The sequence below is a fragment of the Erpetoichthys calabaricus genome, chromosome 1 (genome assembly GCF_900747795.2).
Source record: "Erpetoichthys calabaricus chromosome 1, fErpCal1.3, whole genome shotgun sequence".
Classification (NCBI taxonomy): domain Eukaryota; kingdom Metazoa; phylum Chordata; class Cladistia; order Polypteriformes; family Polypteridae; genus Erpetoichthys; species Erpetoichthys calabaricus.
This window is the reverse complement of record NC_041394.2, coordinates 66284255-66300261: the sequence shown is the minus strand read 5'-3', so window position 1 is coordinate 66300261 and position 16007 is coordinate 66284255. Positions and strand designations below refer to the sequence as shown.

Below are 16007 nucleotides of genomic sequence, written 5' to 3'. Positions count from 1 at the left end.
GCAATGAGTCCAGAATGCAGCTGCTAGAATATTACTTGGCTAGGAAAAGAAAATCCAAGCACATCCCTCCAGTTTTGATGTCAATACATTGGTTACCTGTGTCATTTAGTATTGACTTTAAAATACTGCTTATGGTTTACAAAGCCTTAAATAATCTCGCTCCATCCTATATATTGGAATGCCTTTCACCTTACACTCCAAATCGTAACCTTAGATCTTCGAATGAGTGTCTGCTTATAATTCCAAGAGCTAAACTTAAAAGAAGTGGTGAGGCGGCCTTCTGCTCTTATGTACCTAAAACCTGGAATAGTTTATCTATAGAAATTCGCCAGGCTAATACAGTGGAGCATTTTAAAAAACTGCTAAAAACCCATTACTTTAACATGGCTTTCTCATAGCTTCATTTTAGTGTCACCCTGATATTCTGTATATGCATTTAATTTTGTGAATTTCCCCTTGGGATTAATAAAGTATCTAATTATCATTTTTTTTCATGGCTCCGAAATCCGTACTAACCCCTACATTCTCTGCTGTTCTTTTCCTGGTTTTCTTTGGTGCCGATCTGTGCCACCACTACCTGATCAATGCACCGTGCAGTCCCTACATTGATGGATTGAAGGCCAGAGGTCCATATGACCATCACCATCTAATTCTTCCACATGAAGCCTGAAAACCATGGGGACTGATTGAGATCATTTATGTTAGGTAGAATGCTTAGAGGATGCTCGGTAGTCTCATGGCCTGGAACCCCTGCAGATTTTGTTTTTTTTCTTCAGCCCTCTGGATTTTGTTTTTGTTTTTTCTGTTCTCTCTGGCCATCAGACCTTACTTTATTCTTTGTTAATTAGTATTGCCTAATCTTATTTTATAAAGTTTTCTTTTTTTCATCTTGAAAGCACTTAGAGCTACATCATTTGTATGAAACCATGCCATATAAATAAATGTTGTTAAAACGGAGAAAAGTTGTGTGTGACTTCAACAAGGATTAGTTCATTGTTTCACTTTTACCTTGAGAGCGGTTGCTTGAATTTGAATATTGCATATTTTCCACTTTTACTATTCTGAGAGCTGCTCGGATGCCCAATACAAGTGAGTTAAATGGTGGGCATAGGAGGCGTGTGCAAACCGCTCACACAGCAGCATCCTTCAAGTATACATCTCTGCAGCTCAGAGCCTCCACCTTGGAGCTCTAAGTAGGTGGAGTTGACTTCAGCGGGCGGACCAGTAGGTGGAGCTGACTTAAATGGACGCCAACAGAATGAGTCCAGCTGCAGACATCCAGTGCTCAACATGGTTACTTTGTGGTTAAGAATAGGGTGTTGGGACGGTTATTGGACTCAAATAATGTCAGGTACTGAGTAAGTTAATTCCATTGAGGTGGAGGTCCATAGTCGGGACTCCGGGCTGCAGACTCGCACCCTTCTCCTGCTGCTTTAGATACATTAATTAATAGAGTACAGAAAAAGTCACTTCTTTGGAAATTAATGGAAGGGGAAAACAATTATGTACACATATACAAGACAGAATTGATTGAACTAATATTATCTGCAGATTATTATTGTAAAGAACCAACTTTATGAACTTGCAGCTGAATGATGTTTAAGCTAATTAATAAAATGAGAAAGTGCAGCTGCCCTAAGTGATATAAACATAGGACCGGTTTGAAATTATCTATCTATCTAATTGGACTGTGGGTTGGGTGGTGAGAGACTTCAGTGCCTTAATCCCCTGATCTTTCAGTCTCAGATATACTCATATAATCTCAGGAAACAACAATCTTCTCGCTCATCGTGTACCATTTGTATTTCCATTATTTAATAAATTAATTAATTTCCAAGTTCTTACTGGTTTATATTATTTTAATGAATTACTGCATTTTAACTAAAATTATACCTAGATGGGGAACTTATTTCAGTTCCTTTTTTTCCTTTCATAAGGTAATATCCAAATCGTATTATGTGTTATCATCTACTGTTAAATTCTGCTCCGAACTTGTAATATTTTTATTTTTATACATTATTGAGGTTTACTTGTGTTCTGTTCTGTGTATTGTATTGACCCCCTTCTTTTTGACACCCACTGCACGCCCAACCTACCTGGTAAGGGTCTCTCTTTGAACTGCCTTTCCCACGGTTTCTTCCATTTTTTCTCTACAAGATTTTTTTGTGAGTTTGTCCTTGTCTTCTTAGAGAGCCAAGGCTGGGGGGCTGTCAAGAGGCAGGGCCTGTTAAAGCCCATTGCGGCACTCCTTGTGTGATTTTGGGCTATACAAAAATAAATTGTATTGTATTGTAATATTGATACTGATTTTAGACTAGTATTAGTCATTTTGTACTAATATCTTATTTTTGATTTGCTAATTATTGGATACTGTTTTATTGGTTATACTTTCAAAAATGTTGCATTTAAGAAAATTGAACAACAATTCGTCACAGACCCTCCATCACTAACACCCCTCAGTAGATGTCATGTTCACATCACTTGAACTGGAATCTGCTGTGTATGAAAGCTATTGAGCCACCACAAGCCCTTTGTGCTCTGTGTTTAACTCCATTGTAAAGTGCTGTTAAAAAGCACACATTTAATGTAGTCTATTATCACTATTACTTTAAATATGACTCATTGTCGCAAAACTATTTAATAAAAAAAGTGTAATAACTGACTCTTGGATAAAGTAAATAAAAACTGCAAAATGCTCCAGCTTTCATGTCAGTTGACGTAGTCTCCGAACACACCTGAATGTTACGCCATTGTCTAACTTGTTTCCTGCTGCCAGCTACCAAACCCACCCAGTCTTCTTTTTCCTTTTTTCTTTCACACTATAGACTCGGGCTAAAGTAGTTGGAAACTTTCAGTTGCTAAAGGAGCCAGCTTAATCCCATGTAATTATGTCCTAAAAAATACATTAAAGTGGCCTTTTTAAGATAACTTGTGAGTGGTTTTGCTTGACCAATACTTCTATGTCACAGATAATTTAAAAGAACTATAAAAGAAAAACATCAGCATCTGAATGCATTCCTAATGTTGTTGCTTATACTCCACGCCAGTACTTGAGAAGCAACTGATATTTTAATGTCCACCACCATCTTCTGAAAATGGCTGACTTTAGCAGGCACTATGGCCTTCCAATGTTTTGATTTTCCATTCTCTGGATTTTCTTCACCCCTTTCCAAAATTTCACCTCAGTGTTCTCTTCATTCTTCAGTCCAGTATACCGCTGATTAAGGGTCTGCAGTCATGGTTTGCATTTACTTTTTGTTGTGACTTTAAAACAATTTTATTTTTCCTCTTGGAGATGCATGCCTACACAGCCCCATTTCAACTCTGTCAGACTGTTGTACAACTTTAGATCATCCCTAAACCATGTCTCTGGTTTTTAAAAATATAATAATTATGTTAATAGTATAGGTGTCCCTTAAAAAAAGCAGTCAACCTTGTCGTTTGTCAAATCTTCGCTTACTAACCATTTTTCTGTTATTTTTATTAATGATTTGATTTGCACTCAAGTATTTCCCACACAGTTCTCCAGACTAAGCATGAACAGTTTTCTTCAGTCACAAATGCACTTTTGGATGTCTACTCCTCTTTCAGCACAGTGCGCATTCCTCACATGAGAAAGGTTATTAATTTGAACTCTGCCTTTTTGAGAATGAGGTCTAGGATTTGCATTGCCACTTTAGGAATAATAAAAAGAAAGGTGCCTTGTTTCTTACCTGTAACGAAAAGTAAATTGCTATGTGTTGACTGATGGAGAGAGCCTGTGGGAAAGTGAGAAAAAAAGAAGTATCAAATAAAAAAAAATACACAGCTAGTCCTTTGGTCTTCGAATGTCATTAATACAAAAACAAGAAAGAGCAGACTACTTTGTGCTTCTACTATTGAAGATAAGTTAACTTCTTTGTTTTTTTTTTATCATTATTTCAGATTGAGCCAATTGTTTCCATGTTGCACCAAGCTCTGACCAGTGCTGACATCAGGAGACTGAGCTCCAACACCAATCGAGCCACCACCCACATCAAAACTCTGGAGCAGGTCAGTGCATCCAACTACTTGTCTTTCTGTCCATTATAAACAGTGACTGGAATATTGCACACCCTACTCTACACTCTCATTCAAGGCGCAGCCCCATTTTGTGTCATATTCGTGTCTAGGGTGTGCCCTTGTCAATATTGGTGGTTATAATTGTCAATTATTAATTGTTTTGTTTTATTTGGTTTTACCTCAAAGACCAAGTCCACCAATTACAATTACTTATGTTTAGCTTCAGCTCATTATGAGGATGCCCTTGTTTTATTAAAAGTACCTGTTTGGATTTGAGCTTTGTGGTGGCTCTCTTTTTGCTTGGGAATATTTTGGTAACATTAACCTTAGAAGAGTGTTTTTTTTTGGGGGGGTTGCTATGTATTTGGTCTTGTAGTCCCTTACCATACCACATGAACTTCAGAACAGGTCATCGACCTGAAGCTAAGCATGTTTCGTAGAACATCTAGGACAGGGGTCCTCAATCACGGTCCTGGAGGGCTGCAAGTTTTTGCTCCAACCCAATTGCTTAATAAGAAACCCTTATTGCTCAAGTAACACTTCAGCTTCACTTTAGTTGTCTCGCTCGTTAAGATTTTGAACCCTTATTGCTTATTTTGGTCTTAAACAGCTGTATTCTTGGTTTTTAATTGCTCCTAATTAGCAATAACATGCAAATGAAAAAAAAGACCAGCATTTCTCCATTTCACTTGTTACCTTTTACACCTGTGTGTATTTATCATGCACTATTTGGTTTAATTAAATACTTGGAAGGAAAGTGAAGAGAAAAAAGTGAAGGGCTGAGAATTACTTGTTGTTTTAGACTTCAAGTCATTTGGATGATATCCTTGGAAAGGGGAAGAAAATCTAAGATATGAGAATGACCTGACATAGCAGAGTTAAAGCACTAAAAAGCCATGAAATTAAATTATTAATTTAGATAATTCTATCTAAGCAACCGGGTTAGAACAAAAAACTGCAGCCACTGCAGCCCTCCAGGACTGTGATTGTGACCCCTGATCTAGGAGAAGTTGAGGATGCTGCTAGAAAAGGTGTTGGTGAAGCCAGCAGGGGGCGCTTACACTGTGCTCTGAATAGAGTTCCCAATGCCGCAGTGCAGTGGCAGGGACACTGTGAAGTAAAAATGGTGCCGTCCTTCAGAAGAAACATAACACCAAGGTTCTGAATCTCTGTGGTCAGGGCATCCTTCGTAAGGAGCAGGGTGTACCCTGATGTCCAGGCTAAAATTGCCCACCACAGTCATTTCATTCTGGCTCTCTAATCATCCCTGGCCTCTAATTGGCTAACTATCTTTCACCTCTTCACTCACCTAATAGATAATGTGTGGTGAGCATAATAGCGCAAAAATGGCTGCTGACACATCATCCACATGGGTGCTACACATTGGTGGTGGTTGGAGTGGCTCCCTACTCACTAAGAATAGTGATATATAAATATAAAGAACTATTATAATTTGGTTTTGCTTTAAAGAAATCTTGTGTTTTCACCTTTAAGGTAATATTTCAAATTTAGTTAATAATGCTTTAACCTCAAACAAACTAAAACATTGGCATTTTTATTAATTTTAATGTACAGATATGGTTTATGTAATGAAATTAAATTATTACAAAAATGTAGTCCTTGCTTCTGAATAATACTATTAGTTACTTTAATTTATATTACTGTGCTCTAATTAGATCATACTTACTCTGGAAGAAAAGGCAGGTGGTGTGGCATACTGGTTAAGACTTTGGATTTCACATCCTGAGGTTGTGGATTCAAATCCCACTACTGACACCACTGTGTGACCATGAGGAAAACTAGTTGGCAGCAAAAATCTGCCATTGTTTTAGTTTGTTTGCTGTCCAAGTTGTATTTACTATTTTGTTTTTTTTACTTCAAATGTCTATATTTTACCTGGTTATGGATGTGTTGCTTGAAAGCTTTTTGCTGATGACATTGTGTTGTGTAGCACCAGAGAAGAGGAAATAGAAAGGAAGTTGAAAGAATGGAGAAGGTCCTTTGGGAGACAGAGGGTTGAATATAAATAGGAAGAAGACCGGATATTTGAGATTTAATGACGATCAGGATTCAAAAGTTAGACTGCATGGAGAGCTGTTGAAATCAGAGAGTAAGCTTAAACATCTAGGATCAGTGGTAACCCGAGATGGAGAACTACAGGCAAAGATAACCCATGTAGTGCAGTGTGGATGGAATAATTGGAACAATGTATTAGGAGTATTGTGTATTCAAATAATTAAGGTGAAGGTTAAAGGTAAGGTTTTTAAGACCAGCAATGATGTATGGAGCTGACACATGGGCAGTAAAGAAAGTACAGGAGAAGAAGTTGGATGTGTCAAAAATGAGAATGCTGAGGTGGATGTTTGGAGTTAAGAATAACAAATGAGACAATCAGAGGTACAACAAAGCAGGAAAGATATCTAAGAAAGTACAAGAAAGCAGGTTGAAGGGGTATGGACATGTGATGAGGAGAGAAAATGAATATGTGGACAAAAGAGTGATGAAGTGAAGAGAATGGTAGTAGAGGGGAGGAGAATGTGAGGGAGGCCAAAGTGGAGGTGGACCTCTAAAGAAAAAGAAGATCTGAAGAAAAGGGTTTGACTGGAGAGGAGGTGCAAGACTAAGCCGTTTGGAGAAATCTGATCAAGTGCATCGACTCCACATAGAAGTGGGAAAACATGAAGAGAAAACAGAAGAAAAAGAAGAAGATATTTCAAAAGTCAACAGAAAACATTTGGATAGAAGTGTTCACAATGATGTATGGAACTATATAATATCTCAGATTACTTTTGAAAAACTATATTCTAAATTACAGTTAGGTCCATAAATATTTGGACAGAGACACCTTTTTTCTAATTTTGGTTCTGTACATTACCACAATGAATTTTAAATGAAACAACTCAGATGCAGTTGAAGTTCAGACATTCAGCTTTAATTCAGTGGGGTGAACAAAACGATTGCATAAAAATGTGAGGCAACTAAAGCATTTTTTTAACACAATCCCATCATTTCAGGGGCTCAAAAGTAATTGGACAATTGACTCAAAGGCTATTTCATGGGCAGGTGTGGGCAAGTCCGTCGTTATGTCATTATCAATTAAGCAGATAAAAGGCCTGGAGTTGATTTGAGGTGTGGTGCTTGCATGTGGAAGATTTTGCTGTGAACAGACAACATGCGGTCAAAGGAGCTCTCCATGCAGGTGAAAGAAGCCATCCTTAAGCTGCAAAAACAGAAAAAACCCATCCGAGAAATTGATGCAATATTACGAGTGGCAAAATCTACAGTTTGGTACATCCTGAGAAAGAAAGCAAGCACTGGTGAACTCAGCAACGCAAAAAGACCTGGACATCCAAGGAAGACAACAGTGGTGGATGATCACAGAATCATTTCCATGGTGAAGAGAAACCCCTTCACAACAGCCAACCGAGTGAACAACACTCTCCAGGGGGTAGGCATATCGATATCCAAGTCTACCATAAAGAGAAGACTGCATGAAAGTAAATACAGAGGGTGCACTGCAAGGTGCAAGCCACTCATAAGCCTCAAGAATAGAAAGGCTAGATTGGACTTTGCTAAAGAACATCTAAAAAAGCCAGCACAGTTCTGGAAAAACATTCTTTGGACAGATGAAACCAAGATCAACCTCTACCAGAATGATGGCAAGAAAAAAGTATGGAGAAGGCGTGGAACGACTCATTTTCCGAAGCATACCACATCATCTGTAAAACATGGTGGAGGCAGTGTGATGGTTTGGGCGTGCATGGCTGCCAGTGGCACTGGGACACTAGTGTTTATTGATGATGTGACACAGGACAGAAGCAGCCAAATGAATTCTGAGGTGTTCAGAGACATACTGTCTGCTCAAATCCAGCTAAATGCAGTCAAATTGATTGGGCGGCGTTTCATGATACAGATGGACAATGACCCAAAACATACATCCAAAGCAACCCAGGAGTTTATTAAAGAAGTGGAAAATTCTTGAATGGCCAAGTCAGTCACCTGATCTTAACCCAATTGAGTATGCATTTCACTTGTTGAAGACTAAACTTCAGACAGAAAGGCCCACAAACAAACAGCAACTGAAAGCTGCTGCAGTAAAGGCCTGGTAGAGCATTAAAAAGAAGGAAACCCAACATCTGGTGATGTCCATGAGTTCAAGACTTCAGGCCGTCATTGCCAGCAAAGGGTTTTCAACCAAGTATTAGAAATGAACATTTTATTTCCAGTTATTTAATTTGTCCAATTACTTTTGAGCCCCTGAAATGAAGGGATTGTGTTAAAAAAATGATTTAGTTGCCTCACATTTTTATGCAATTGTTTTGTTCACCCCACTGAATTAAAGCTGAAAGTCTGCACTTCAACTGCATCTGAGTTGTTTCATTTAAAATTCATTGTGGTAATGTACAGAACCAAAATTAGAAAAAAGTTCTCTGTCCAAATATTTATGGACCTAACTGTAGTTTATAGAGCATCTTTTCTAATTGGGTTTTGGTTAAACTGTAATTCTTCTCTTTAGGACCAATCACATTTTTTCATTTAAATAATAAAGTCTTCAGAAACAGAGGCCCAAGATGGATTGTTCTGTTCTTTTTGGCTCCTTTGAAAACAGTTTGCAGTTGCGATTGCATTCACCTTTCTAAATTAATAGATATTATAGTGGTGTGGCTGGTCTGTTATTCCAATGTACAAGATGTACTAGAGCAACTGAAGTTTAATAGTATTAGTATCATGTAGTTGTAAACATTATAATTTTGAACAACTGTATTTATGATGAGAATTAAAAAATTACAAATTTGACTGATACAAATATTTGACAATAGGAATGTTTACGCAATAAGTGGAACTGAATAAAATAATACTGATTAAGAAAAACTGCATTTCTGTTCAAAGCTGATCCACCATACTGATAAAGCACTATGGCTTACCATGTGCAATGTTATTTTAATAAAGAGTAAAATAGTAACTTTTTAGATTTTAGTGATTTAGCAATTGTAGAGGGAGAAGTGCTGCTTGGATTAAACAAGCTGAAATCTAACAAATCACCAGGACCAGACAATATTTATCCTTCGATGCTTAAGGAAGTTAGTAAGTATATACTAACATATATATATAGTCAGTCAAAATATATTTATATTATATATATATATATATATATATAAAGAGGATTGTCAGTACAGTTTCTTCCCCAGGTCGATAGAGGGCAGCCCCCTTGGTCTTCAGTGGGGTCACGGGTTATGAGCATGGAGGCTCAACCCTGTTGGAACCTGTGGCCACCGCTAGGGGGCGCATGGACCTTTCCAGTGCCTTATTTGGTCACGCTTCCGCCACTCCAGGTGCCTTATAAAAAAGGAGTCGCCTCACTCCATAAGGGGCCAGAGTCAGGAGGAGAGGACAAAGCCTGAAGAGGAGTGGAGGGAGAAGGACTGGCAGCAGAAGGGACTGAAAAATATTTGCCAAGGGTTTATATATAATATAAACCTGATTGTATGGGTGGTTACCTACCAGGTAACGCATGTGGTTGGTCTGCCATTTGGCAAACATCCGCCACGGGGCCATCTTCAGTTGTGAGAAGCAGATCATGAAATGTTACATAGTTTACTGTCAAATAATGCAAAGAGTATGCGACACGTGTTTCGCCATTATTTGGGCTCATCAGGCGTAAACACTCCACTCCTCTCCTTGCGGGGATCGAACCTCGGACATCAGCATCAGAGACGAAGTCCCTTTACGCTGCGCCATGGTGTGTAGTTCATTTTTTGACAGCCTGTATATCGGAGTAATTACATTCATTGCATTCGTAGTCTGAGTCCCGACCTGATTGTATGGGTAGCTACCTATACCCTTGGCAAATATTTTGTGAAAATCTCTGCACACCTGGGAAATCTATAAAGACTGAAATCTAGCATATATGATCCCGTTTCATTAAAAACTTGATTGAGCTGATCCAAGTACCTATAGGCCAATAAAGTAAATTTGCATCACATGTTAATTTACGGAAGGAATTATCAAGGAAATGATTGAGCAGCACATGTCTAGAGCAGATGTGCTAGCAAATGCCAACATGGATTCAGGAAGGTTGTGTTTCACTAATATTATGGAATTCTATGAGGAAGCAACAAAAGCATATGATGAGAGAGGTGCATATGATATTATTTATCTTGATTTGATTTTCATAAAGCTTTTGATAAAGTACCACATAAAAGGTGTGGCACGTGGCTGGGGGTGGTACCCAGCTGGGACACCCAGGCGGACCGGAGGAGGGCTTGCGCCTCCTCCAGACCACGAGTGGGCGACCGCCCTGGTTGCTTTGGGGACCATGGGTACAGAGCTTTGAAGATCAGCCCTGTAGGAGCCTGTGGTCATCACCAGGAGGTGCCCCGATGCCTACGGAGCCCTGGACGTCAGCACTTCCGCCACACCCGGAAGTGCTGGGGGGAAGAGGAGCAGGGACACCCGGAGTGCTTCCGCCATACTGGGGAGTGCCGGTGGAACTCATCGGAAGACACCTGGAGCACATCCGAGTGTGCATAAAAGGGGCTGCCTCCCTCCATTCGATGGCTGGAGTTGGGTGAAAGTGGACAGAGCTCGGGAGGAGAGGAAAGAGGCGACCTGAAGAGAAGGAAAAGGCATTGTTTTGAGGGCCTGGATTGAGGGTGTTTGGTGCTGTGGCATTGGGTTTTGTGCGTGTTGAACTTTGTAAATAGTGTAAATAAATGTGTGAGGTGACTTTAAATCATGTCTACCGGTCTGTATCTGGGCTGTTCCCCACAAAGGTTAGTGCTCAAACTAAAAGAAGAGGGAATTCAAGACATGCTGTGAAGTCTGGGACAGAATTGGCTGCAACACAGGAAGCAAAGTTTTATGGAAAGTGGAAATTTTTCAGAATTAGTTGATGTTAAAAGTGATGTCAGGCAGAGTCTTTTTAGCATATATCAACAATCTACACAAGAATATAATCTATAGGCTGGTTAAAGTTTGCAGATGATATCAAACTAGATGGAAGAGGAGCTAAATTATTATGCAGGTATCTGGATAGCATACTGGCTTGGGAAGATTTGTGGCAGATGAAATTTAATATAAATAAATGTGAAATGTAAAGTATACAAATGCAAAATGTTAAAAATTGGAATTAGAAATATTTGAAAGCACAATTGAAAGTCTGAAACTTGAATGTACCAATCACAAGAAGAACACAGGAATCATAGTGGACTCATCACTGTCTACATCAAAACATGAAACAGAAGCTTTTAAGAAGACTAATTAGATGTTAGGTGGTTCGTCACAATGTGCTCAGCAGAAGGTTATGAATCGTTATGCTTAAGTTATAAAGCATGCTAGTGGTGCCTCTCATAGAGCGCTGCATACAGTATCTGTCTCCATATTGTTAAAAGACATAGCAGCATTAGAGAAAGTCCGGAGAACAGCAACAACGTTGTTTCTGGGACTAAGAGGTCTGACCTATGAGGAAAGATTGAGGACATTGAACCTTTCCAGTTTAGGCAAATAGAGATTAAGAGGTGACATGATCAAAGTGTTTACAGTGGATCCCAGCAGTTACTTTAAAATAAATTTCACAAGAAGAACATGGGGACACAATTGGAAGATTGCTAATGGCAAATGTTTTAAAGTATTTCTTCATATAAATAAGTATAGACACATGGAAGAAATTACCAAGTAGTGTGATGGACAACAAGGGGATATTATTTTAGATAAAATGGGTGAATAGGATGGAAATGATTGTTGGGCAGCATGGCCCGTTCTTGACACAATCGGTACAATGTTCTAAATAATCCATTGCATTTATAGGTTCTGCTTTAAAGTGTGATTATTGAAGAGTCCTTGCAATTCAAAAATTAAGTTTGAGATTTATTTTTTTTAAAAATCTCTTAGTTCACCAAGAAGTGAAAATCCAAGATTCTCTGAAAGTTAGCAGTGTACCCTGCCTTCTGATATGAATCACACACAGTCTTAGCAGGCTGGTCTTGAACTGTACAACTCACATGGTCCAAATATGAAGTTTTTACAGTGTGGTCCTAGCTGGATCAACATTTTCAGGTAGCATTTGATTGGATTTATGCTAACTTTTATCATTATTGCTTAGGTATTATTATAACCAGTTTCTGGTTTCCCTATTTAAATATCTGGGCATCTACAGAGAAAAGCCAAGCAAAATGACACCTTTTATTGGCTAACTAGAAAGATTACAATATGCAAGCTTTCGAGGCAACTCAGGCCCCTTCTTCAGGCAAGATGCAATACAGAAACTGAAGTTTCCTATGTTTATATACACACTCTAGGACAAGAAACAACATTGGTAAATATTTAAATGAGAGATTTTGAATGTAAAAAATTAATAGATTCATTCAGGCTAGGGTTAATTTAGCAAGAGAGAAAAGAACAATGTATTGTCATGATCTCTGGATAAGATAACTGTCCAACAAAGTCTTTTGAAGTTTGTAATGAGTTTTTTCAAAACAATGTGGGTCTGTAGACAGATTGTCTGTCATTCTGAGAGATGTAAACAATCCTCATATCTGGCCATAAAACTCTTGTCTCTATTCAATCCATGTTGTAAAGTATTAAATTTTAGCATGAGCTTAACTTCCCATTCTTTTCTCTCTTGCTGCGTTTTGAAGTTGCCCATAAGCACTGTGACCTTAAAGTCCTTCTCACAGTGTCCATGGCTGTTGAAGTGGGCCGCCACAGGAACATCTGTGTTGCCATGTTTAATGTGGAACCTGTGTAAGTTCATTCTCTGGCGGAGTGTTTGTCCAGTTTCTCCCACATAGAGTGCAGTGTCAGGACATTTCATGCAGAAAATTAGGTAGACTACATTAGATGATCTGCAGGAAAATGATCCCTTGATGTGATGTTCAAGTCGGCAGTGTGGTATAACTATACGGTCTGTATCATAGATGTGGGCACATGTTTTGCATCTTTTCTGTAGGCATGGAGATGTGCCATTTTCTGTTGGTTCACTTAGGGAGCCTCGGACAATTAATTGTTGAAGGTTTGGTGGTTGTCTGTATGCCAGGAGGGGAGGTTCAGGAAATACATTTTTCAGTGTTTGGTCATTGTTTAGTATTGGCTGAAGTTCTTTTATAATTTTTCGAAGTGTTTCAAGATGTGGGTTGTAGGTGACAACAAGGGGGATGCGATCCTTGTTGTCTTTGTTTTTATATTCCAGAAGGTTGTCTCTGGGTATGGCAGTAGCTCTTCTTATTTGAGTGTCTGTTGTTTTCGGGGTGTAACCTTGTTTGATGAAATCTTGTCTGAGCTCCTGCAGTTGTTGATCCCGGTCTGTTGGGTCTGAGCAAATACGATTGTACCGTATTGCTTGGTCGAAAATAATGGAGCGCCTTATATGCTTGGGGTGGAAGCTATCATTTTTCAGGTAGGTCCGTCTGTCTGTCGGTTTGTGAAAAATAGAAGTTACAAGGGTGTTGTCTTTCAGTTGAACGGTGGTGTCAAGGAAGCTGACTTCTGTTTTTGAGTAATTCAGCTTCAGCTTTATGTTGGGGTGAAAACAATTATATTCATTATGAAAATGGAGGAGGTCCTTTTCACTGGCAGTCCAGATTATGAAGAATGGGAAGTTAAACTCATGCTAAAATTTAATACTTTACAACATGGATTGAATAAAGACAAGAGTTTTATGGCCAGATATGAGGATTGTTTACATCTCTCAGAATGACAGACAATCTGTCTACAGACCCACATTGTTTTGAAAAAACTCATTACAAACTTCAAAAGACTTTGTTGGACAGTTATCTTATCCAGAGATCATGACAATACATTGTTCTTTTCTCTCTTGCTAAATTAACCCTAGCCTGAATGAATCTATTAATTTTTTACATTCAAAATCTCTCATTTAAATATTTACCAATGTTGTTTCTTATCCTAGAGTGTGTATATAAACATAGGAAACTTCAGTTTCTGTATTACATCTTGCCTGAAGAAGGGGCCTGAGTTGCCTCGAAAGCTTGCATATTGTAATCTTTCTAGTTAGCCAATAAAAGGTGTCATTTTGCTTGGCTTTTCTCTACATTCATAATGGCTAACACGGTACAACACCCTAGTACTGGGCATCTACAGTAATTTTCTTTTTAAATCTCACATTAAATCAGTTTTTCCAAAAAAAAAAAATTTAAAGAGTAAAAAATTAATAAATAATTAGATAATTAGAGCACTTCTAATTGGTAAAAAAAAAAAAAAAAAATCAAAAGTTTCAAGTTGGAATAACAACAAAAAGATGTAGCGGCCCTCAAGGACTAGAACTGCTTATCCTTGTCCTGGCAGGTGAGACTGTCAGCAAGAACAAATAAGGCAGCCATAATTTACTTCAAAAGAAAGAAAAAACCTTGTGCTGAACAACATATCCTGCTATTTCTGAATCCAAGCTGCATTATTAGAGGGAAAGCCCAGCCCTGAATTATGGTGTTTTTCAGCAAAGAACTTCCTTGTATTACATTTTTTTTTTGTCTGCACCACCGATCTTCCATAACTATTCATCAGATATGACTTGAAGATGGTGAAGATAATTATTTTGTTTTCTTGATTTAGTGATGTCTTTAGCTTTTGATTTAATCTTAACGTGGAACAGTAGCCCACTGTGTAGTTGTGCTGCCCTACAGCTCCAGAGGCCTTTCTTCAATTAAGGTCTATTTACTGAACCTTCTCCTCGAGTCTGCCTGGTTTTACATTTTGTTTTCATTTCAAAAGACAAGTGTGTGTCTCTTCTTCATATATTTTAAATATATTATATTTAGTACATTAGTCTCATGTAAGCCCTTATTTTCATCCTAGACATTATTTTCCATTTATTTTGGTTCAATTTTTGAGTGCAAATGTGCATAAATATGTCCTGTGATGGACTTCCAGAGGTGGGTCCTGCTTTGTACCCTCAACTGCCAGGATGGAAAAAAGGGTGCAAAAAATAATGGATTATAGTTTCCATAAAGCAATCTTTATTTCTTATGGCATATTTCTTACTTGACATGTTATTCTGTAAAACTTTCTACATTTAAAAAAGAGGAACAATTAAGTCAAACATGCTGTAGGACATTCCATGAAAATGGAAAATGTCAGTGGAGGAGACAGAAGATGTGCAGGCGACTGGCACAATCAAACCCTGGAAGTGCTTGGATTCTTTTATTATGGCTTGTATGGTGTCGGAAAATGTACCCCTGAAAATATATATAACTGTAGGGGAAAAAGTGTCTGGGAAAAGAAAATTAGAATGTGACAACAGGCCTTCATGTGGTAATTACTTTTAATGTATTTATTTTTGCCAGAAGGCATCTGAATTAATATTAATGAACAAATTACATTATCATCGCTGTGCTGCAAGGGAAGGAAATCCCTATCATATTGCACAAATGTAAAGGAATAATCATTATTAATTAATGGCAGAAACTAATAATATTACAATTTAATGGCACCCTGAGCAGAGTCAAGATACAGTGCCCTGCATATTGTTTGGGGCAAAGACACATTTTTCCCACTGCTCCACAGTTTAAATTTACAAATCATACAATTCAGACGTGATTAAAGTGCACATTGCAGACTTGAATTTAAGGGGATTTGCATACATCTTGGTCACAGCATGTAGAAATGACAACAATGAAGTCAATGAGTCTGCCATGTGCACTTTAATCATCTCTGAATTGTGTGATTTGTAATTTTAAATCGTGGAGCAGAGGGGCAAATCAAAGAAAAAATGTCTCAAACATTATGGAGGGCAAAACAACATTATAAATGAAGAACAAGCTGTTAAACAAATTCATGTTTCATAATAGTTAGTGGAGCGGCACGGTGGTGCAGTGGTAGCACTGCTGCCTCGCAGTAAGGAGACCTGGGTTCGCTTCCCGGGTCCTCCCTGCGTGGAGTTTGCATGTTCTCCCCGTGTCTGTGTGGGTTTCCTCCAGTGCTCCGGTTTCCCACAGTCCAAAGACATGCAGGCTAGG

The 16007-nt window shown here is 38.4% G+C and overlaps 1 protein-coding gene across 1 annotated transcript in view; it reads left to right on the top strand.

Annotated features, from left to right (window-relative positions):
• Window positions 1-16007, top strand: part of LOC114642770 (olfactomedin-like protein 2A) — a 52629-nt gene that overhangs the window by 20483 nt on the left and 16139 nt on the right. Inside the window, exon 3 of the mRNA XM_028791594.2 lies at window positions 3925-4032. Within this exon, the coding sequence (XP_028647427.1) occupies window positions 3925-4032 (108 nt within the window). The remainder of the gene's footprint in view (window positions 1-3924; window positions 4033-16007) is intronic.